We start from the raw sequence: 24,288 nt of genomic DNA on the forward strand, positions 1-24,288 counted from the left end.
TCTGCCGTGCCTACCACCCTTCCCACATCAGTGTTCCCTTCCCTCAGTTCCATTGTCTCAGTCTACAGACAGGGCTCCCTTGGAACTCTCCCTGATTCCCAAAGGCTCCTGAAGTTCTGTCTTTGCACTCAAACTTCTGCAGAACGCCAGCCTACCTTTGTTCAGGCTGGGGTCCTCCCCCAACCCCTATCTGCTTTTCTCTAGCAGTCTCTTAATTCTCTAAGAAGTTCACTAGCTACCTGCCTGATAACTGGTCACTTTTAAAGTGCTGGGACCACCTTGCTTTCTGAAAAACCCACAGTGTGGCAAGGAGGCTTATGCCGCATGTCCAGGTAAACGATGGACACGGGGCTGCATGCCCACTCCAGCCCCAGCACCAGAGACCAATAGAGAGTGGTGCTGAAACTTGACCCAGGAGTCTCTGCCTAGCCCAGGGCTATCTAAACCTTTCAAAACCCAGCCTGGGAAGCTCACCATTTGCCATGGCAAGATATAGAGAGGAACCTGTCCAGTGAAGGCAGTTCCAGATGGAGGCTGGACTCTTAGCTGCTGCCAGCATGTGCTAATAAGCTTTGTAAAGAGTTCTGTTGGGTTTGGAGGCAGGTGTGTTAGATACTGCGCAGAAGCTGCAGTGGGGCTTGATTTGCTTTCTGTCACTTAGTAGCTAGGGCAGGGCTAGCGGACCGCCCACAGCCCGGTAGGATGCATTCACACTGAGCTTAGAGCCGCCTTATTTAGATTCCATTGCTGATAGAAAGTTTTAAAAATTTTCTTTATGTGTTTTCACAATGTCTCTCAAGCACCATTATCAAAATTATCTGGCATATGCAATAGTGTCTGCGTTTGGTGGCTGATTATGGTATGAATCTCTGGGTGGGGCCAAACACAGACACTATTGCATATGCCAGCAAGATTTTGCTGAAAGGACCCTGATATAGCTGTCTCTTGTGAGGCTATGCCAGTGCCTGGCAAATACAGAAGTGGATGCTCATTGTCATCTATTGGATGGAACTCAAGGCCCCAAGGGAGGAGCTAGAGAAAGTAACCAAGGATCTGAAGGGTCTGCAACCCTATAGGTGGAACAACAATATGAACTAACCAGCACCCCCAGAGCTCGTGTCTCTAGCTGCATATGTAGCAGAAGATGGCCTAGCTGGCCATCATTGGGAAGAGAGGCCCCTTGGTCTTGCAAACTTTATATGCCCCAGTACAGGGGAATGCCAGGGCCAAGAAGTGGGAGTGGGTGGGTAGGGGAGCAGGAAGGGGGGGAGGGTATAGGGAACTTTCGGGATAGCATTTGAAATGTAAGTGAAGAAAATATCTAATTTTTTAAAAAGTTAAAAAAAGATTACCAAAATTGCAAGCATGCTGAAAACCTCAGGTTACAAAAGCAGACTCTAAAGTGTCTAGAGGACATGGGAAGGTTGTCCTGGGCTTGAGAAGTCACCTCCTTATGAGATAGCTGCACCCTCCCCTGCCCTGTAAGGAAAAGGTGTGAAAAGGGCCTTGTTTGGGCTGGAATCTGATTATTCTGAGGTTGGAGACCAGCTGAGGTAGGCTGTCACTGTCTAGCCCTAGGTATACCTATGTGTCAAAAAGCACAGGTAAGGAGCAGTGAGATGGCTCAGTGGGAAAGGGGGCTTGGCCACTGTAGCTGATGACCTGAGTTCATCCCAGGGACACAAATGGTAGAACTGACTCCAAAAAGCTGGTCTTTGGTCTCCACATGCACACAGTGACACACATACCTACTCACATGTACACACACATAGTTGAGAAATGTAATTTTAAAAAGATCTTTGTTTGTTTGTTTTTGCAGAGGGAGGCAAAGGCAGGCAGTTCTTAGCGTTCAAGCCAGGTTTGGTCTATACATTAATATCCAGGACAGCCAGAGAGCTCTATAATAGAGAGACCTCCATCTCGATAGATAGATAGATAGATAGATAGATAGATAGATAGATAGATAGATAGATAGAAAATAGATGTCAAAGTTTTTAAAAGAAAGCATGGGTAATTTTTGCTTTTTCTAAACAGACTAACATTACATCTGAAAGACTTGGTCTGCTGTTAAGACCAACAGGCCATTTGCCCTTAATAGAGTTTTGATGTCTGTGAGAAGTGTTGGTGACAGCTGAGTGGAGGGGAGTGAACAGATTTAGTCTCTGAGATGAGTTGACCAATGCCTGCATACACATGAGGGCATCTGATTACTAGGTAGCTTTGTGCAAATCTAATGAGCTGTAAATCGTGTGGTTTGATAGCACAAAAAAACAGCTGTCTGCTGCTGTCATCAGTACCCCGGGTTTGGGGATGCCAGACTAGGCATCGTGCTTTGGTACCTGTCTAAGCAAGAAGAAACCAGAAATGGCAGGTGAACATCCTTGGCACATGGGTGATTCGAGCATATTCCAGGAGACAAAACAATCTTTGAGAGCTAAGCCACCTCTTCTTTTGCCATGTGATGCAGCCATTGGTAATAAAAATAGATCTTAGATGGCTTTTTAAAAATAGCATTTGGAGTATTTCTTCTCCTTTCAAAAGAGTAAAATCCCTTCCTTGGGTTGAGCCGGAAAGGCTGGGCCTGGCAGCTTTCTGCATGAGTGGTCACGACTTCCCGGGCTTGAAAGGCCAAGAGAAGGCCTCTTTGCCTGCTCATTCCTGATGGAGCCTTTACAACCTGTGAATGGGGAGGTTCCATGGGAAGGGATGTGGGAGAAAGGGGCGAAAGGGGCGGGGTGGCTGGCCCTTGCACAGCTCTGGGGGACCTTCAGATGTTGATCCTTTGGGAGCTGCCAGCTTGGTGAGATAAAGCAGGGTTTTTAACAGTTGAGGGCAGATGCCTTCAAGGAGACACAACTATGAATTTCCTGAACCGTCCTGCAGTGGCCACAATGGCCCTTTGCCTGCCCCCACCCAGAGCCTTTCCCCATTCATAGAAAGCAGCTTAAGCCACTTAAGCGCATTAGCATCAGGATGGGCCAGGACCTCCATGGGATGCAGGGGGCTGGGTGGCCTTGATGCCCCTGGTTGTTTGGGTACTTGTCCTAATCCCCCACAGTTCCAAGGCAGCCAGACTGATTTGTGACACAGAGTCCAAAAGCCACTTTGGGGGCTTGGCTGGGTTAGCTGATCTGTGCCCTGAATGTCAATGGCCTGGCCTGGAGTGTGTTTTGGGAGTGTCAGGTTTGGACTGAGTTTTGCCACTCATAGGGCTGACTCTTTTCACCCCTTATCCCCATCTACCTACAGGTTGGGTGCTGTGTTGGCACAGCTGCCTGGGAGCACCTAGGGGTTTGTGCCCAATGGTGTCTAATACCTCAGTGGGCCCCAGGCAGGAATGAGGCTCCAGAGTCCTGAGCTGAAGCAGTTCTCTGGGATACTTTCAGTATAGACCCCCAAGGGATCCTGCCGTACAGAGACCTTAAAAGGTCAGATACTTCCAGTAAACTGCTCTCCTTTTAACTAAAACTCATTCTTCTTATTTTTTAAAAAAATAAGTTTCTTTTATATATGACCCAGTTGTGGGCTGTCAGTGACCCCAGTTAGCGCTTTCTATAATCCCAGCCCAATGACAAGGTTCTTGCTTCCTGTTTGACTTGGTTGTTTAAATAGATTTTGTAAACCTGACCTGTTGGCCTGGAGAGTAGCCACTCCCTTCATCTTCACCATCAAGGCAGGAGGCAGTTACTCGAACCTTCATTGTCCACTAGGTTGCTCTGTCTCTAGGAGTCTTGTGCTGCTTTGTCATTTGTGTAAGTGCTTTCATCCCCCTCGTTAGCTCTAGGCCCCGGCACTCTGTGTATTGGGGTGGATGTATATGTGAGGATGTGGCTCCTGTGCCTGGTGGGATAGAGGGGCAGTCCCAAACTTTGTCCTGCTTTTGGGGAATGAACTTATTGACCCCTTCCTGCCTGTATGGAGATTAACTCAAAAAGAAGGAACTTAATTATCAAGCAGTGCTCTGGCTGGTTGCTTTTGGTCCAGGACCACCAAGGACAGACAGCAGAGCCAAGCGTGCAGCAAGGTTAGTGGTCACTCCATAACCACCCTTCCTTTGGTGGAGCAGGCTGGCTGAGCATCTGCAGACTTCATGTCTTGTCATGTCCTTGGTACACGCTACCCTCAGTTTTCCTGACTCCTGTCCAGAGCCTAGGACTTGTTATCAGAGTCTCCTGAGATTCTATTGACCTTTTGACCATCCACCCCTGGACCTACAGGCTTAGTGCCCCATGCCATGACGCATACTACAGCTTGATAGTCTTAGCCTGCCCCACTGAGCAGGGGGAGGCTCAGGGCAGCCAGCAACAGCAAGGAGCAGCCCTGCTGAAGGATTCAACTTGCTGCCTAGTGTGGGAACGGCTAACCAAGCCTTGCTTTTTGTGGAGGTGTGAGCATACTCCAGCTGTGCTGTACCATTAGCTACACTCAGCCAGGACCTTGTAGTCTGGTGGGTTGGCCTCCTGAGGAAGAGCTCACAAGGACTGTAAGCTAGACTCCTGGAATGGATGTGAATCCTCTGTGTCAGTCTACGCTGATCTCCTTCCCCTCCCATTGGTGACACTGGGCAACTATTGATTGTGGGCCCTGGGTAATGCCAACTGGGAAAATGGGTGGGCAGACTGGAACTGAGCATCCTTTCCTTTTCTGCAGACACTCTGCACAAAGGCCACAATGCAGACAGTCCGTGCTGCTGATACCAATGAAGTTGTAAAGTTGATATTTCGGGAGTCAGACAACGACCGGAAGGTAAGTGGACTAAGGGCGGACGCTGCTAACCACACCTGGCCTGCAGAGTCAGGTTGTACAGGGCACTAAGGCATCTCTGACCCCGCAGGTCGTGCTCCAGTTGGAAAAGAAGCTCTTCGACTACTTCAACCAGGATGTCTTCCGGGACAACAATGGCACTGCGGTAAGTTCTGTTTTAAGGCATATGTGCAGTCACCCTGGATTGACCCCTTGAGACAGTCCTTGCCCTGGAGTATCACCAGCACCCCTACACGTGTTCAGGCCACCCAGAGTTCAGCTTCCAAGCCCGGCTCTGGGGTGACTTAGTGGGAGTGACTTGTCCGGCTGGGGCTGGGTCAGGCTAAGCTAGGCTACTGGAATTATTAGGGGTCAGCAGGCAGCATAGAGTTCCTGTGACCCATGAGCACTGCAATCATCCTGCCTGCTACCATGTAAAAGGGGGAGTCCCTGGCCTCAGGTATGCAGCAGGGGCTGGGAACCTCATTTTAATTAGAGAGAAGCCACACATATGTGGTGGTAGGAGTGAGAAAGCTCTCATGTCCTTGTTGTAGGGTTGTATATTCCAGGTGTGTGTGTGTGTGTGTGTGTGTGTGTGTGTGTGTGTGTGTGTGTGTATACCTGAGTACATATGCCCATGTTCATGTGCATTGTGTTACCTATGTGTGTGCATATATACCTAACTGCATTTGTCTCACTTTTATGTGAATGCATTCATCATGCATAGACAACTGTGCTATATATGAGCACATGCATGAAAATTAACATGTGTGTTGAGAATGTCCCGTTCAAACCATCAAGACTAGGCCTGCTGGGAAGGCATCTCTAGGCTTGGGCCTCTGCACTGATGGAAGCCATATGCAGACTGGCACTGAGCATGGCCACTAATTAATAATTAATTAATTGGGGCATGTGATCAGGTACATGCATGGTGTGCATGTGAAGTGACCAGGCGCATGCTTGGTGTGCAGGTGAGCAGGCACATGCTATGATGTTCATGTAAAAACCCGAGAATGACTTTCAGGGGTGAGTTTATGCTTTCTACTAGGATTCAAATCAGGTTGTCAGGCTTAGACAGCAAGCGGTTTTACTCTCCGAGTCACCTAGCTGGTCTGTCTTTAATAATTTTGTCCTATTTCCTGGATTCCTGTTATGTGTATATCTCTATGTTCTGGTAAAATGTGGTGCTGTGCTGGGGTGTGGGAGCCATATTTATATGGTGATAATCTCTGTGGTATAAACTCTACCTTTGTGGACAATCCTAAACTTAAACTATACCATGACCACTGTATCCAACAGCCAGCTCCCAAGACTTCTAAAGTTGTCCATAACCAGTTGTGGCCCCCCACTGGGGGAAGCAGGTAGGAGATGAGCCACCTTGTCCTGAGGACGTTTCCCTCAGTGGTGGTCCAAGAGTACGAGCCTGTGCAGGTGCTGGGTACAGATCCAGGTACTTCAGGTCAGGTACTGTTGCAAGTAGGTACACATTTACTATCTCTGACTTGCCTTTAACTAGCTGGATGATACCTGCTTCCCTTCATAAGGTATGAAGGGATAGATACACAGTACTTAGAATGAAGCTGAGCACATCAAATGCAGATGAAGGAATGCAGGCCACTCACATCCCTCAGACACTTCAAAACCATCTAATGGTATGTTTGCCTCCTACATCTGGCAGACTCAGATAACAGGAACTTTAGGAATATTGATTGGCAGCTGGCTGTTAAACAGTGGGCCAATGTAATTTAGGGTTGTTCACAAAGGTAGAGTGTATACCACAAAAATTATCATGGCACAAGTTAAGCTCCCATCCATGGCCTAGCTCCACAGAACATAGTGATTGGCATGTCCCACCCTCCGTGTTGTTACCTCTCTTAAGAAGTTACACTTGTTTCTTGCTACCCATCCAGCCGAGGGTCCAGCAACTTCTGTGAGCTTGAATCCATCCTCACTGCTGTGGCAGGCCTGACCCACCTGCCTTAGGGCTGATTATTAACCTCATCCCTGCAGCATGCCCCGTTAACCTGGCAGATATCCCTAGTTATACTGCTGCTTGTCCGTAGGAGGGTTTCATACTGTTTCTCCCCACTGTGCCCTGCTGCTGTCTCTGATGGATTCCTTACCTTTGTCTGCTTCAGTGCCCTCTGGTCCCTTTCTGCATGCTCAGGCACTCAAAGACTGTGGCTACTGGTAGGTCTCAAGGGGCTTTCCTAGGGCAATGGTCCTGTTATTCTGCCAGACCTCTGCATGAACTTCCAGCTCACTACAAAAGACTAGAGCAACTTGGGTGTGGTGGCATAAGCCTTTAATTCCACACCCCCACCCCCACCCCCACCCCCGGCCGCACCTAGGAGGCAAAGTAGAACTCGATGAGTTCAAGGCCAAACTACATAGCGATGTCTCAGGAAAGAAAAAGAAAAAGCAAGAACCCATGTAAGCCTGAGCACCTAGGGGATGTACACTGGCCCTGATGCATGGCGTCCAAACCTAGAGAAAGCTAGGGATGGTACCTAGGAGCCAGAGGAGTAAGGTCACTTGGGTCTTTGTGCAAGGCAAGAAGCAAGTGGGGTTCCCTTAAGTGAAGGATGCAAGGGCCAAAAGGAGACTAAGATTTTAGAAGAATCAGAGAGACAGACAAGGAGACTCCAGCACTTAAGGAGAAGACATAGTTTGACCTTGGGCAGCACTGGGAGGGGGAATAGGAAAATTCGTCCTAGAAACATCCAGGAGCATGCCACTGGGCTCTAAGGACTCTGTATGGCTGTCTTTAGCATCTAGACAGAGAATGTGCTATGCCTTTGGAATGACCAGCTTTGTTCTCTGAAAGATAGATAATCTGCATTCAGCACACACCGTTCTGGCCTTTCTTTAAGGTGAAATTTAAGTGGTTATTCCTGTAGTTCCGTTACTGCAGAACTGTAGACAAGAGAGGAGAGAATTCAAGGGCATCCTCAGCTGCATAGACTTTGAAGCCAGCTTGGGTTACATGAGATTGTACCTTAAAGAAACAAACAAAAAGGAGTGATGGGGCTGAGGAAATGGGGGGTGGAGAGGTTGTTCAGTAGATAAAGTGCTTATCGTGCAAACAAGGAACTGAGTTCAGATCCCCAGGATCCTTGGGTGGGTTGTTTGTTTGTTTGTTTGTTTGTTTGTTTTTAAGACCAGGTGTGGCAGCGTGAATCTGTTATCTCAGCATTGAGAAAGTAGAAAGGGCCAGCAAGTCTAACTGAATCAATGAACTCCAGATTCAGTGACAAGTCCTGTTTCGAAATAAGATGGAGAAAGAAGACACTTCATATAGAGCTATGGCCTCCATGTATATGCACACAGCTGTGTCCAAGCACCCAGCACACACATATATAAACATGTACACACAGTATCTTTTAAGGAAGAGGAAAAGAATAAGGAGGAGGAAATATTGTACTAGGCATGTACAGCTGTACAGACACGGTACAAGTCTATCATCATGGACTTGGAAAGCTGGGGCAGGAAGATTGTAAGTTTGAGGTCACTGGGGGCTACCTAGTAAGAAAAGAAATGACCTCTTTTTTAAAAGTCTGAACATCCAGGAAACAATTTTTTTTTAAATTCGACTGTAAGTAATATAAAAGAATGCAGCTTTGGAGTGGGAGACAATTCCACATGGTGATTTCTTGGGACTCATGCCCTTCTGTGATGTCCAGAATCTTATCCAGGAAGTCAACAGGTTTGCCAGATGCCTGGAGCTCCAGGGACCCATGCTTGCACATGCTGCCACTTAGAACCTGAGACACATTTTCAGAAATGTCCTGGTTATGCTGCTGATGCCTGGCCTCTGCCCATGTCACACATATTCAGAGGAATCAACCTCCATCACTCAAGCCAGAATCTGGGCATCGAGTCCCCTCAGCCTAATGAGCACTGGAGATAATCTCATCCTCATGGCCTGGTTGAACACGCTGTGCCACAAGCACTACAAACAAACTACCGTCTGCAGGATGGATGTGCCCGTGCCGGACTCAGCCCCCAAAATCCATCGCATCCTTCATCAGCCACCGGTCTTGTACTTGTCTGACAGAAATTTAATTCAAGCTGGCTCCTGAAAATAATTATTGTATTTTAAGAGTAGTAATCATTGGCCGGGACATGATTGAATGTGTCCATGCGTATTGACTTTTTCTATGATTTATAGCTTTGTTTAGTCGATATTCCCATCGAAATTGTATAATTAATTATAAGTGTGGCTGTCAGGGCTGCAGGATGGAGTGCCCTGGTGAGGATTTGGAGAGATTAAATTTTCCTTGGCTGTCCCAGGGCAGGGCTTGGGAATTTTCTAGGTGATTGGCCTGTTGGATAGAGATGTTTTCTGTGTGTTTAGCAACCGCCTGGGCTCCGGGTGCATTGATTTTCCAAGCCCTTTTTTCTTTATCAGCTCAGTGTCCACGCAGCAACAGTGGAATTTGTGCAGCTGGGACGGCTCCTGACAGATGCATGAGGCTAGCGGCTGCTTTATCATTGTCCACACACATCGCTGCTGCTTTTCACTTTGTAATCAAGAAGAACGTTTAAGATACATGTGAAATTGGTTATCATGTTTGTGAAAAATCTCAAAGAGATACAAATTATCAATTCACCAACAGTGTGGTGCAATTTCCAATCAGTAACCCCTCACATTTGATGGTCTGGGTGGGTGGTGGCAGCAGCTTTAATCCCCATCATCCTGTCGACGTGGCAGGCCTGGAGCAGCAGGCATTCCACAAGCAGTCACACAGGATCAGGGTTTCACCAGCCTGTCAGAGCCAGCTGGTTGAGCAGGGGGCCAGTGGGTCCCGTGTGTACCCATCCTCAGCACAACAGAAGTACAGTGAACGTGCGATCAGAGAGCATGCACAGCTGAGGTCCAGAGCATCTCTATTGATAGGCAGCACCAGCTAGCAGGAGGATAGAGAGCAGGCTCCATATGTGTCTCCTCCAGCAAGAGGCTGGGGATGTGAGTTCGGTATGTAGAAGTAGTAGGTGACATGGACTAGGGCTCTAAATAATGACCAAAGACTTGGGAGTTCTTCACCTGTCATTCCTGAGCTCCCTTACCAGCTAAGCAGTTTAAAAACTGAAATTAATTCCAAATTCATTATTTTTCTTTAAATATTACAAAATTAAGGAAGGGTATTTTTTAGAACAGAGGCCATGATGTGACAGTGCCCTCAGTACATTGGTGGTCTAATACCCCAAAGAGGAAAGACCAAATCTCTACCAGCTGCTGATACCCCCCCCAGTACACACACACACACACACACACACACACACACACACACACACACCTCCACCTCCAGCCCAGGCTTTCTTCACACTGGTCTTCTCACAAACTTGTATATGGTTCTGTCTATTGGAGCATGTGCCTGTGTGTGCAATGGGCTGATACTTAGATCTGCCATTATTAGCTTGAACATTTCTAGCAAAACCTTGCAACAGCAGCTTTCCCCTACATGGGGATACATGATACCCACAGTGGTAACTTGCCATCCAGAAATAGGTGCTGACCCTGAAGAGGTCCCTAGGGAATCCTGGTACCGCTCTGCAGTGTCTTGAGAGGGTTTAAAACTGGAGAATGTTGAGTGGCAGTAACACTCACTCATGAGCCCACACATGTGCAGGTCAGAGACTCAGCATCCTCATACACACATGGACATACATGTGAATGGCAAGCATCACATTTCTTCACACTTCAGGGAGTGTCCAGAACTGGTCATGACCAGTGACCAGGTCAGCATTTAGTGGTTTGATGCAAAGGAAGAAGCAAAGAAGAACATATACAAGAAGTGTTCCATGTACTCCCTTAGCCACGCCCACAGGTTTGAAGCAAAGTGTATATGTGTGTGTATATATGCATGATATATATATTTATGTGCATGTATATATAAAGTTATATATATAACCACACATATTGTGTTGTGTGTGTATGTGTGCGTGCATGCACAAAATGCTTGTCAAAAAGCTTTAATTTTAATAGCATGGCTTGGATACCAGGGCCATGGCAGAGCTGAAGAACTGGAAAACTGGACTGTATGACTAGTGGGTGTGCATGGACCTTTGGTTAGCCCTGTTCATCTAGGCTTCTCATGCCCAGGGAGCTTCTGGCCTGTGGTGGGTGCAGAGAATGAGTCTACAAGACAGAGGAAGGTATGACCTAAAGATCCAAATGCTTCAGCTGCCCTTTCTATGCTCACAAACTCCTGTGGACCTTAGTAGCCAAAGGTAGTGTCCGCCTACATCTAAGCAACACTTAACCTGGCACAAAACCAGCACTTCATCCTCCAAGGCTATCATGTTGGCTCACATTCCATCTCTGCAGGGTCCCTGTCTATATGTGTTTCCAGAATTTGTATCCCTGCTGCTTCTAGAAGACTGGCCAGAGCCAGGGTAAAAGGCATAGCAGGCCTTGAACCCATAAAGGCAAGAAGACTCTACTCTGATGGCTTCTGTAGCCCAGGCAGGTGTCATATTAGGACTGTGGCCACCAGGTAGCCACAGGACAATGGATGCCCAACCCACAGCTTTCTTGTAAGGATTCAAGAATTTGTCTGCCATTTTCTGTGACTGGGTTAGAATATCCTGGAAGGTAGATTACATTCATTTTCTCAAGCATTGAACCATCAAAGATAAGCTCACAACCCTAATCTGCAGAGCATGGAGAAAAAAGCCACTCTCCTTTTGATCAAGAATCTGAGAACAATAGCCAAAGGCACAGAAGACCCATGAAAAGGCCAGACAGTTGAGGACATACAGAGCCTCTAAAATTATAGTTGCTGAAATTAACGTATGCATACCAAGGCTGAGTGAAGACGAAGTTTGCGAACTGGGGAATAGGAGGAGTGACCCAGAAGACGCACCGAAACTTAAGAGATGTAGCAGGTGATATGGGGCAGGGTGCGTGGACAGAGGGCCACGTCCCGCTGACCACACCTGCCTGTGTTTACACCTGTCTACATCACAGATCAGGAAGCAGTGAATCCTGAGCAGGAAGAATTGAAAATCCAGACACCAAGTGAAACAGCATTGTTTCAAATAGGAGGAGGGAATCCTACACTAGACTGAAGAAGCTGACATATAACTCATGGGGAGGCAGTAGGCTGTCCAGAACCGCAGCAAGCACAAGCAATTGGTCACTTTTGAAGAAAAGAGGTGCAGTTACCCCTCAAGAGGCCATTCAGAAGATCCCATAAGGTTACATGTCCTCCTTACAAGTCCACAGTAAACATGGAGAAAAGATATTTAGGAGAGTTGGGATGCTGTGCTCCACCCACACTTTCCTAAAACTGCAGTTAGCAGTTGCCTCTGGGCTTTGGTCCAGTGCGCCTGTTTCTTGCGGTACTTTCTAACTTTGAGCTGCCTCAGGCTTCTACCTAGACCTTTGGGGGACACTAGCTCCCGACTCACACAGGTGACGGCTCTAAGCAAACATGTATCTTCCTCTTTTGTTCATTTGGTCAAGACCAAAGTAGTGCCAGACAGAAGCCACTGTTGGAGCCACGCCAGCCAGGGTCTGAGGACCTCTGGCTTGAATCTGTGAATATCCAGTATGACACCACATGGCTCTGAGGTTATGACATAAAAGAAGGAGGCTGTCTGGAGTGATGGCTTACCCCTTTCTCCTCTCCCATAAACAGCATCACCTCAGAGGGGGATTTCAGCTGCCTTTGACCTGATCCTTAACCAATTCAAAGTCACTCTGGTTGATAGGAGTGGCGCCCAGCCTGGTGCTGATCTGATGAAGGCAGCTCTGAGAAGGGCACACAGGCAGGAGACCCACACCAGTAGGCAGGAAGCAGGCTGGCACACAAGTAATTACACTATACACATGCTGGTAATTGCACATTCAAGAATGATGGATGAGGAGGAAGGAAGAGATGAAGACACGGTGTGGTTTTAAGGGGAGCCCCAGTGCAATGCCACAGCTACACACAGCTGTGGGGTAGGACATGATTAATGGATAGTATCCCACAGGGTGTTCATGGTGACTGGACAGTCATGGCTGGTGGGACCTCTCCTTCCAGCAGGCACAGTACTCTGATGGAAGCCTCCTGAGGGAGCCCGGCTGTCTGCCACCTCCTATGTATGAGGAAATGAATGTTCCTCACAGCAGTGCAGACTCAGCTGCAGTTTGTGGTGTGCTGAGCTGCTCTTGCTCACTCTGAGGACCACTTTCAGCACTGGACATTTTTCCTCTCTATGGAAAGGACTGCTGAGCCCCATTCAGGGGATGCGTGCTTCTCGGGGAGTCTTCCCATGTCTCCTGTGAGCAGGCCCAGGCAGCTAAGCTCTGTCCATGCACTTCTCACAGCAGAGGCAACTGGGTGGTAAAGACAGGCTGGTGACCTGGTGACCTGAGTCTTGATGGAAATGGATCTTGGTCTCTGAGTAGGGTAAGATCACACTGGATGGGTGTCATACTGTTTTTTGGGAATTTGCGCACAACCCAGGTACACACAGACCCCCGTCTTCTAGTGAGGAAAACAAGTGATTCTGTTCTCTTCTTTCTTTCTCTTTAGCTCTTGGAATTTGACAAGGAGTTGTCTGTCTTTAAGGACAGACTGTATGAACTGGACATCTCATTCCCCCCCAGGTAAGGCCCTGCACTGCTGAGCACAGCCTTCCCAGCGGCCTCCTCAGGTGTGCCTGTGTGTCAGTGCTGGCGTGTGCATCCGCATGCATGTATGTACATGTGTATCTAAGAACATGAGAATGTACACACGTGTCTGCATGTATGTGCCCTGTGTACATAAGCACCTGTGTATGTCACCATGGCATCTTTGCATGTCTGTCTGTGTGCATATGTGCACTTGTATTCTGTGCATCTGTCTCCATGTATACACCCATGTGTATGAATTATTTCTCCCTGTACCATTTCCATGGCTTGAAGAAAAGAATTAACTATGAGTAATAAGTGATTCTATTTTTTTAAAGACCTCTTTTCAATGTGGGGGGGGGGGAACCAAACAAAGTCTTCAGAGTCCCCATCATGTGGCATCCCCGGGAGAGTTTTGAAGCAGTTCACTTTGGTGCTCCAGGAATCTTGATATCTGCAACAATAGCACTGGCTCCCTTCAGACATCCTGGGCCTCAGTGTGCTGTGGTGTAAAGGAAGGGCAAAGGCCTAACAAAAAGCAATGTGTGGTGTGTGGTGGACCACAAGATTTACCCACCATCCTTTGCAGCTGTGCTTTGCCTCATGGCCTTTGCATCTTCCTCGTAGCAGTGTACAGAAGGAAGCTCCTAAGGATAAAGGATTGTTGCAGGCATAAGCTTCAGTGGCTGTGGGTGTTCCTCCCTCCCGCCCTGTGGCTATGTCAGATCCCAAGTCTTATGACCTAGAGTGGTGAGGAGACTTTGCAACCAACTGAGCTATTCTGTTGACTTGGTCATGCTGCCAGTGCCCGTTTCACACCTGTCTGGTGGGAAATACCAGGGATCTTTTCCTCAGAATGAGAGTCCTACATCCAGTGTGTCTGACAGCTTTTATCCTCTCTGCTAGTGCCACCCCATCTCTGTGCCAACTGTATGTGCTCAAGCATGGACTCCTGCACAGCCCTAGGCTTCCTTTTTAGCTGCCAACCCATAACCCCCTGACCTAGGAGAGTAAGGTGAGGGAGCCAGATAGAGTTTCAGGAATGGAGAAACAGGAGCCACAGGACCTAGTAACTCCCAGACATCTGTTTGGTGCCCAGGCCAAGCTACTGGGCACTTGCATGCTGGCTCCAAGCAGTGGGACTCAAGGAGCTTACCTCATGAGACTCTGACTGGAGTACATGGCCCTGCAGCATAGTCCAGTGCTAACCAGCAGAAGCTTCTACCACAGTGAAGAGCAACAAAATGACTTCCTAAGTCCATCCTGTCAAACATTGAGGGACCTATGCTGATCCTCATGTGTCTCTTGGGCCCTCTGAATAGCACCAGTGAATCATGGGTATTAGTAGAAATAGGACCCATATGACCAAGAGTTAAGAGGCTCAGGGCCCACAGTGGGATGACGACATGCCTGCCCCTTCAAGATTTATGGACTGAAGTTAGCATTTGTCTTGAGATTTTTTTTTCTCTCATTGTTATAGCCTTGAAAGTCACCTGCACACCAAAGGTATAGAGCAGGACTCACTCAACTAGGCTGAAAATCCAGAGTAGTCTAAACCTGAGCGATGAAGAGAGAGCCCCTGAGCCACATGGCAGCCAAGGGACCTGCTTTCCCCACCTGACAGGAACAGGTGTCACCTCTCACCAGCCTGAACTCTCAGGCACACTAGCCTGCTTTAGTCAGTTGAACATTGTGTTATCAAGAAGCCCTGCATGATGACCCCAGCATCTGGGGCTTAGTATAAGCCTTCCAGGAAGGTGATCTTGAAGGCCTCCAAAGGTCCGTTCCCTCCAGCCTGCTTGTCAGGATAAGTCCGCCTGAGTAAGGAGCAGAGGCAGCAGTGGATTTTTAAGGCAGAATCTTTCACACAAACCGTTAAGAATATAAGAACCATCTGTGCATTCAGAGATGTCTCAGGAGGGGTGTGTGCAGCACAGTACCCAGGAGTAGCCTCTGGGGGAGGTTGGTTAGTACAGCAAAGAGTACCAGAGTGTGCCTGAGGTGACCATAGTCTTATTTCAGAACTGAGTTTGTTATGTGATTCACCATAAGGGATGTCCTAGGGAAAGTGGCCTTTAAAGAAGAGCATCCTGGATGTCAGGGCAGAGCTGGCAAATAATCAGAGCCCTCAAAAGCAGAGCTGGTTTAATGAGGGAGTCACATTCAAAGCTGAGAAGAGAATTCACATGCCATTCTGACCAAGAAGGTGACAATAGCCTCAACTAATAGTCATCCAATGCAAGGCCAATAATGGAGTGGGAGCCATCTGCCACCATCCTAGTGTGCACACTGCGCACATGGGAGGCATCTCCAGGCACATACATCTTACAGATATCCCCTTTATATAGAAACAGCATTCAGGTTCTCAAGATGGGGGAAAGAGGGGTCATCCAAACTGAACTGCTACATCCAGTGTATGGTCAGGTCCACTTTCTGAGATGTCTTTGGCCTCCTCTCCAGCTATAGCATGCATCTTTGTCATGGGCTTCAACAAAAGGCTCTTGAGGCCTTCCCTCACAACTCAGGATGCACACAGTGTCCTCCACTACCACCTCACCGCCTCCTGAGACACTGGTGATATCCCTCACTGCCCAGGAAGCACTGATGCTCCCCCTCCATTTGGCTCCACTGTGTTTTCAAACTGGCAAGCTGAGAGTGATGGCGCCTGACCGTAATCTCAGCTACTGAGGACAAGCAGGAGGTGGAGGCCATCCTGGAGTATACATGGAGACCCTGTCTCAAAGCACCTAAAACCACCAAACAATTCATAGTCCCTCTTATGTTGTCATGTGTGGTTTGGAGAGCCATTCCAGTGCAGAAGGAATAAGCAAGAGTGTAAGCTGGAAGGAGCTGGGGGTTGAAGTGGCGGTGTGTGACCTCGTAAGTACTGGATACACTCTTAGACTATAATAAATAGATAATCTTGGGCTGGTATGATGGTGCACACCATTAATCCCAGTAGTTGAGAAGCAGAGGAATGAGTTTGTGGCCAACTGGGTCTACACAGGGAACTCCAGACAGCCAATGCTACACAGTGACATAGTGAGACCCTGTCTCAAAATGAGAAAAAAAAAAGAAAAGAAAAAAGGAGAGAAAAGCTAGCTTTAGGCATACTGTATGCACAAAAATAGGGGTGGGTGTGTGTGTGTGTGTGTGTGTGCAGGCCAAATTCAGGCTACCAGTCTTGGTGGCAAATACATTTACATGCTGATCTCCCTGGTCCCTATTACTTTGTTTTAAAATAATAATAATAATAATAATATGATGATGATGATAATAATAAACAACTTATGTGTTAACTAAATAGCATTGTAATAAAAAAATATTTTCTAAACAAAACTAATGTAAAAGAGAACAGCAATCTCCCACATTTAAAATTGTACTTAGAAGTTTGACTGGACAAGTGGCAGGTGCATAGGGAGACGCCCCTCCCCCGGCGATGGGAACTTTGCTTTTCTCTCTGCGGACTTGCAGCTCCTCACCACAGTGCTGTATTGAGAATGGACTCTGGGCTCTGAGTGTGTGGTGGCAGCCTATTTTAGATGCTGGTATTAGACATTACTCCAGAACACGTGGTACTATCATCAGAACACACTGACCTCAGCAGACATGCCCTCATAGGGGAGGGCTGTCCAGCCCATTGGGCATGTGAATTTTGTGCTTGGCCACAAATATCATCACAACCAATCCAAGAAAGGCACCTCTTTTTGAGAAGACTTTGTCTGTCAGCCTACCTCAGGAGTGGCACTGCCCAAACACTGGCAGCTGCACAGTAGGACAGCTGTGCAGCAGTGACCTGAGATGCCCCCTGCCCAGCCTGGGGCACAAATTGCCTGGGTGCTCGTATCTCACACCTTGTATTCCCAGGAACCTTGTTTCCCAGGACTGGGGTTTGGGAGGATAAGTATTTACTGTGCACAGGTATCTCCCCTGCTATGAGTGTGCTGCCGAGGATGATGACACAAAGCAGCGCCTGGTTCTTCTCCAGGCACCTCTGCCTTTTCCATAGTAATCTTACCTCATCGGTGCATAATCAGCACCACAAAAACCATTGTCGTCTTGGCACTGTTATGAGTAGGTTTACCTCCTGGATCTTGGGAGGAGTGGAGCTTCCCCTCCAATAAGTGACCCCAAAGCAGCAGTAACCAAAATGCTATCAAGTCCTGGAGCGGACAGAGTACAAAAGCACAAGCATCTCCAGGCCCTGAGAACATATCCGCAATCAGAGTTTGTATAAGCCAGCCAACATAAAGTGGACTCCTCGAGGAGATACTGTGTGCACGCCACTACCAGCTAGACCTACTGAGGCACCAGCTTGCTATTTTCCACCTTCAGTGGGATCTTCTGATGAATTTCTGTCCCGTGTCCACTTTGCCCAAATCAAAGCTTAACTCACAAAGGGCAGTTCAAGTGCTATGCAGATCAGAGGCTTTCGGGGCCCTCACTCAGAGAGCACTGGGCAGGGAGAGCACTACTCTCGGTGAACAAATAGCATAAGATCAGTGTTTTTAAAGAACACGTAGGTTTATAACATGGTTGTTTCACCTCCAGTAAGTTCAACATTGCAAGTAGAATTGGTCACATTTGCCAAAAATCCAGAAACAGGACTCATATTTATGGCTTGGAACGCAGTCAGGGAGCAAGGAAGACATTGGGCTGGTTGGTCACTGGGTCCTGGTTGTACAGAGTCCATGCAGTGTGAGGACAAAGTGAGCCAATAGACAGAGAATCCATGCCTGAAAGCTGTGGTCCTCTACAACCATCATGAGTAAGCTGCCCCTAAAGCCATAGCAAAGGGAGCTGGGGCAGGCTCCAGTTTCAGACCTCCAGCCACCATGACATTCCTGGGCACCTCAGCTGCTAGGGTCTTCTACTTAAGCATCTCAGAATTGCCATGGTCCGAGACGCCCCGTTCATTTTCTTTGGCTGTGGTCTCACTCACCTTCTCTTTTCAGACATTTAATAGCAGCTGGTATCTTTGAAAACCCAGAATCTGTTCATTGTGTCTCCAGACCTCTGTACATGCAGATGTGTCCTCAGTGAGACTCCTGTGATACACGTGGGCCAGGGCTTAGTTGTCCTCGATGCTAATGCCTTTGCTGTGCTGTGTGTCCAACATTAAAAGCAGTACAGGGACTGAGAACAGGTGACCTGCTAGGTGGAAGTAGAGAGGCCCCTTGCCTGGCAAACGGGGGTTCAGCCCTCTCCTCTCCCTATTCTGAGGACCGCCTCAGTGCTACCTAAAGACTTTCTTTAGATTGTTTTCCTGTGGTCCAAGAAGAGCCAAGAATTGAAGCAAAGGTGTAAATCACACTGGCTTCCTCTGCCTACCACCCTAGGCCTGCACCCTAGGACTCTCAAACACAACAGGCTTTGTGCTTCCCACAGTGTGGTCATGGGGGCCATGGCAACACTATCCAAGCCTGGCCTGCCCAGATCTTGAGCCTAGCCTTGTTACATGAGCCAAGCTGCAAGCAAACAGCCAGCAAAGGGCCACTGCCCACATCCTGACAGTTTGAGGGGCAAATAGGAAGGGAGGCAGTGTGGAGGCAGCACAGGTGAGCAATTGTTAATTTTATCAGCACTGCGATTCATTATGACGAATATTCCGGGAGCTGTAGAGAGCTGAGATAGGGCTGGTTTGCCCAACCTCCCCCCCTTTTGGGTTTGCTTTCAGATAAGTCTGCATGCACAGCCCTGCCAGCATCAATCAGCCACGTGCAGGCCTTACATTCAGCTGAGAAGCCCCTGAGAAGGTGGAATGGCTTAAAAACCCCACGTTGGCCTCCCAGGCCTACCTGGATCAGAACATCTGCTTTTGTATTCTGTGTATTGGAGAGCACCTCAGGCTGTGGGGCTGAAGGTATTGCCCGTTGCAGCAGCTAGAGTATGCCTTGAGACCCATAGAAGCTAAGGGAACATGAAACCCCAGAGCTTGTTAAGTGTAGGCAGTATTAGGTGATGCACAATCTCTGTCTCTCCAGATTTTCTCTTCTATATCTCATGGAGGAGCCTAGTCTAGCCAGTGACTACAGGTCCCACCCCTGCTGACAGAAGGCTCTTCCTTGCTTCTTACTGGTCCTGGCTTCATAGGTCTACATAAGCTCTCCTCATATTCACTGTGCCTGGGTGACAGAAGTCCCACATCTACAGACTCACTGGGAAGTCACCTATAATCCCCAGACCCAGAGCTCAGTGTTTCTACTAGACTCTGCCTTGGCTAGCCGTAGAGCATCCAACAAGGTCTCCAGGACATCAGGGTGTCCAGGGACAGTGACCTGTGGTTGGGAACTGTGTCAGAGCTGTTGTCCAATATGAGATATGAGTGACTTGTAAGAGAACAAAGCATGCTGATGCACTCTTGCAGTCCCAACAGTTGGCAAGCAGAGGCAGGAGGATCAGGAGTCATCCTTGGTCCTCAGCGAGCCTCCTTCTGTGATACGCATTCTCCTGGGCTAAGTTGCCCTCGGTGCTAATGCCTTGGCTGAGCTGTGTCCAACGTTAAAAGCAGTGTGGGACTGAGAACAGGTGACCTTCTGCCAGAAGACCACGTGGTTCCATCTTGCCATTCGCAACACTGCTCAGAGTGGGCATGCCGGGGTGTGGGCTCACGGTGAGACGCTCCCTCTGACTCACAACCCATTGAGTAGACTGAGGAGCACTTGAGCAAGGTCACTGTCATTGTAGTGTACAGAAATGGGATTGGTCGATGGACATTTGCTTTTTCTGAAAAAGAAAGTCTGGGAGATTTTGTATTCTTTAAAGTGACAGTGTTACTTGAATGAATTACACAGACTGTTTTTTAGCCTAATTTGAGGTAACTTTAATCAAGTAAAGTGATAATCCTACAAGAAACATGGGTCACAAGCCAGGGTCTCTGTGAAGGACACACGCATCACATGGCATCTGGCAGCTTGAGATGGTTGAGGTTGGGAGAGGTCCTAGCGCCTCAGCTTTCTGAGGGCAGAGGGTGTGGGGCCAGGTCAGCAGAAGCAAATGAGCATGACACTCTCTGGAACTGACCTGAAGAAAACACAGTGCACTTTGAAAGAGGGTCCTATGGTCCAAAAAGCGTGTAGAGTGTGGCTGTGCTGGGAAAGGCCCTCTCCAAGCCAGGGCTACATGGGATTCGTTCTGCAGCACAGTCCAGCAAGTGTGCCGTTTACAGTAGGGTTTTACAGGGATGGTGAGTTGATAGGTCCTTGGGATGCAGGTACATGAGGCAGGTGGCCTCTCCACAAGCTCAGGCCTTGAGCACAGAGGCCTCCGTATATATTGCCTGACCCATGCAATATATAGGTACATGCTGGGAGAACTAATTTTGATGGGGACACTTAGGTTTCAGGTTTGGCTCTATATATTCTAGAAACCTCTCTGTGTGCATTATTTCCTGGATAGTAGCACACCCTTCCCTTCAGAACTCGGAGGATTGCTGGAGCCAGAGTCTAGTTAACACTTTGTTCCTGTGTCTCCACAGCTACCCGTACAGTGAGGACTCCAGCCAGGGAGAACAGTACATGAACACGAGATGCCCTGCTTGGTGTGATCGAATCCTCATGTCCCTGTCTGCCAAGGAGCTGGTTCTTAAGGTAGGAGGGAGCCATGGGCTAGCCAAGGACAGGGACCACCCATCCTGGGGATAATTTCATAGAGTGCTCGGATGGTTGTAAGATGTGTAGGAGAGAAGTGCTTAGTCACCTGTCAGCTAGCACTTAGGTACAGGCAGGTGCCACTGTAGAAGCACAGAGACCCTGGTCACAGCAAGGTCTAACTGTAATTTATTGTATGGTGGTCTGTGGAACTCCTGTGGGGGTTCATGGGAGTGCCTACAGGTTATGTGAAGCAAGAACAGTTGACAACTGCTCAGCAGGATCAAGATGAAGGAAGGGCTTTCAGATTTCCTACTTTTTCAGTTCCCAGATTTTATATGTAAATTGCATGTTTTGAAAAGTGTCATCATCTGAATTATCTCTCAGCCCCAGCCATGCAGATCTAACAGTGAAAAGGGCAGACTCATGCAGGAGCAGCGATTGGAACAGTGTATGTAGAGCCACGGTTAGGCTGGGGTGTGGGCCCTTGGTCAGGAGGTAGGGACTGGGCTATGTGTGTGCTCTGCTGCTCCATCCCTACTGCTGCAGCCTGTGCTGGGGAGGAGGGGCCCCTCACGGATTCCCACCTTCACTGTGCTCCTAAATTGCATCATAGTTTTCATGAGCTGCTGCAGGCTGTCCCTGTGTGAAACACATACATACACACACACACACACACACACACACACACACACACTTGCAGTCCTCAAGGCCCCTTTCCAGTTTGTGGCCTGCCATCCTCTACCTAAGGTTCTGCTGGTCTTCACTGTGTAGCCACTGTCCCCCCAGATGCTGGACTTTTCACAACTCCTGTGCTCCAGAGCATGCTGGGTACAGATGGCGTTCAGGTCTTGGCCATGGAGAGGGGTTTCCAGGCAGGAATGCAAGAGCCAAGGAAGGATGTTGGCCAGAAGCCGCAGTCTTGACACAGCTCTACGTCTAGCCTCATAAACGGGGCATGTGCCCCAGTTTGATGCTATCTCTGAGGACAGCCCACTCCAGAACCTGAAACTGTATTATCTGTGACCTGGGCCTACTCATTGGCTCCCTCGAGACAGAACTAAAAGAATTAGGCAGCCTCAGCCCCTCCATGGGACTGAAGTAGACAGAAGAAATGATGTCATCCACCAGTAAGATTATAAAAAGTGGAGCTGTGGTAAGGTCCCTAAGATAAGCGCACTTAAATTAGTGATCTTCAGGCTGCCAGGAGCCTGGGAGCCATGTGGAGCCTATCTACAGCTCCTGAAAGGAAGCATACCTATACATCAATGGGTCTCTAGACCCAGGATTCATACTTCAGAGCCACAGTAGCAGACCACCCCCTGCCCATTATCACTGAGAATAAAGCCTTTAGGGGTTTCTGCCTGTAGAGGCTGGATTCCTGTGGGCCCACAGTGAGCTACTTCCATAGCACCTCAGGTTGCCTCTAGTACCATCCATCATGCCATGCACCGGTGCCCTCATCATGTTCTGTTCTGCTTCCCGAATCCTAAAACACCAGGCGGCAGGGTGCCTGTGAGCTTCGGTGACGAATGCTCAGTGAGGTGTGCCTTCGTCCTGTCTGAGCCCCTCTGTCATTTGTTTATCTGTCCAAAGACTATACAGCTGAAAACCCACGAATTTATGCTGCCTTTGTAATTTACCATGCAGCGTTTGATGGATGCTTCCCCACTTCCGAGGAGTTGGCCACATGCTCCTGAAAGATGGGCGAGTGTTCATGCATGCGGTGCTGAAGGTTATGTTTCCATACTTCCTGCCAGGCAGCCGTGCCGAAAAGTAAATCTGACCTTAAGCTTCCCACTGCATTAAAGATAAGTCAGTTTTAACTTTATCGTCACAGATGTTTCAGCTGCAGGTATAAAACTCCAGCCTGGTGAGACTTGACTGACTGATTAGCATTGACAAAAGCCTCTGTCTTCAAACCCAAAGCCAGGGGTCTGGCAGGAAGTTCGTGGAACAGTTAATTAATATGCATACATGGCTTTACACAGCATGCTCTAGGTTAATAAAGCAGGCTTTCAGAAGCAAGTGTAAATAGGGGAAATGGGAAACAGATGAGCTACTCACATAAGGACATGCCCTTAAAAGGAAGGTCGGGGTGGCACTAATTGCAGGGCCTGGGGCTCTGTGCTGACTAGTGGACAGGCACAGGAGACTTGGGGGAGTCCTGACCCCCTAGGCTGACCTGCCCCTCTCTTCTCTAAAAGTAGGGTTCCTCTCAGCAGAAGAGCCAGCCACATGCTGAGATGTAGTGCGGCCCCCTTTAACCTCTCTGATCCCAGGGATACTCTGAGGCCCCTTCCTGTCCCTCCTGGCAGGGCCTCAGATTGCCTCAGCCTTCCCACACCCCCTCTCTCTGTTTCCTTTCAGTCAGAGAGCGAGGAGAAGGTTGCCACCTACGACCACATCGGGCCTAATGTCTGCATGGGAGACCACAAGGTGACTTGTACAGTGTTGCTGGAGCCCAAGGGCTGAACTCCTGTGGGTGGGAAGGGAGTGAGGGGCCTCTTCTTTAGACTGGCTTTACCAAGCAAGCAACGTTGGTCTGAGTTAATTTAGTTTTAATAACATACCAAAGGATGGGTGGGTGGATGGTAAGCAGGAGAAGTATCAGTCATAACAGAAGAGAAGCCTACTGTGTGTAAGACATCATGTCTTGGTTATGATCAGCTGCTTCTTCAGTATACACTGGGGCTGTGCTCTTGGCCTTCCTATGCTGAGCTCACACCTGTGAGAGTGTGCTAATGCATGTCTTACAGACCAGGTGTGCACTGACTGATTATACACAGACGACTGCCCCTGAACCCAGAGTGGCCCACAGTCTCCAGCGGCACTGAGGCCAGGTGACAGATCTTGGCCAAATTAGATAAGCCCACATCCTCCACATCTAAGGGCTCTGGGCTAGGGACGCTACATATGCTAGTCATGGGTGCATATGGCCCTTGGCGTTTGGTCCTTCTGTACTTCCTTACACTCCAGAGGGAAGTTCTATCTGGAACCTACCCTCCTTACATTTCAAAGAGGTTATGTGGGTCCTTTCGTGGCCCAGCTCCAGGCTCACTGTCTCAGTCTGTGCTTTGTACACATGACTGGCCTTTACTCCTCTGGACTCAGTTCTAGATACTCAGATGTCGGGGCCCAGAGTCTAGGAAGCAGCGGGCAGCAACCTGGGCATGCTGACCTTCCCCTTTTCTCCCACTGCAGCCGGTGTTCCTGGCCTTCCGAATCGCACCTGGGGCAGGTAAACCTCACGCCCATGTACACAAGTGTTGTGTCGTGCAGTGACGTGGTGGTAAATATGGCTCCTCCTTGCTCTCCTTTCTGCAGCTTTTCCTGGTGTGTTTGATCCTT

The 24,288-nt window shown here is 48.6% G+C and overlaps 1 protein-coding gene across 1 annotated transcript in view; it reads left to right on the forward strand.

Moving 5' to 3' along the window:
* The window catches only part of Inpp5a (inositol polyphosphate-5-phosphatase A), a 186,385-nt gene that overhangs the window by 160,771 nt on the left and 1,326 nt on the right, over positions 1-24,288 (forward strand). Inside the window, exons 10-15 of the mRNA XM_021196094.2 lie at positions 4,651-4,746; positions 4,835-4,909; positions 13,272-13,345; positions 20,826-20,937; positions 23,308-23,376; positions 24,142-24,229. Of these exons, the coding sequence (XP_021051753.1) occupies positions 4,651-4,746; positions 4,835-4,909; positions 13,272-13,345; positions 20,826-20,937; positions 23,308-23,376; positions 24,142-24,222 (507 nt within the window). The 3' untranslated portion in view covers positions 24,223-24,229. The remainder of the gene's footprint in view (positions 1-4,650; positions 4,747-4,834; positions 4,910-13,271; positions 13,346-20,825; positions 20,938-23,307; positions 23,377-24,141; positions 24,230-24,288) is intronic.

The sequence above is a fragment of the Mus pahari genome, chromosome 1 (assembly GCF_900095145.1).
Source record: "Mus pahari chromosome 1, PAHARI_EIJ_v1.1, whole genome shotgun sequence".
NCBI classification, from domain to species: domain Eukaryota; kingdom Metazoa; phylum Chordata; class Mammalia; order Rodentia; family Muridae; genus Mus; species Mus pahari.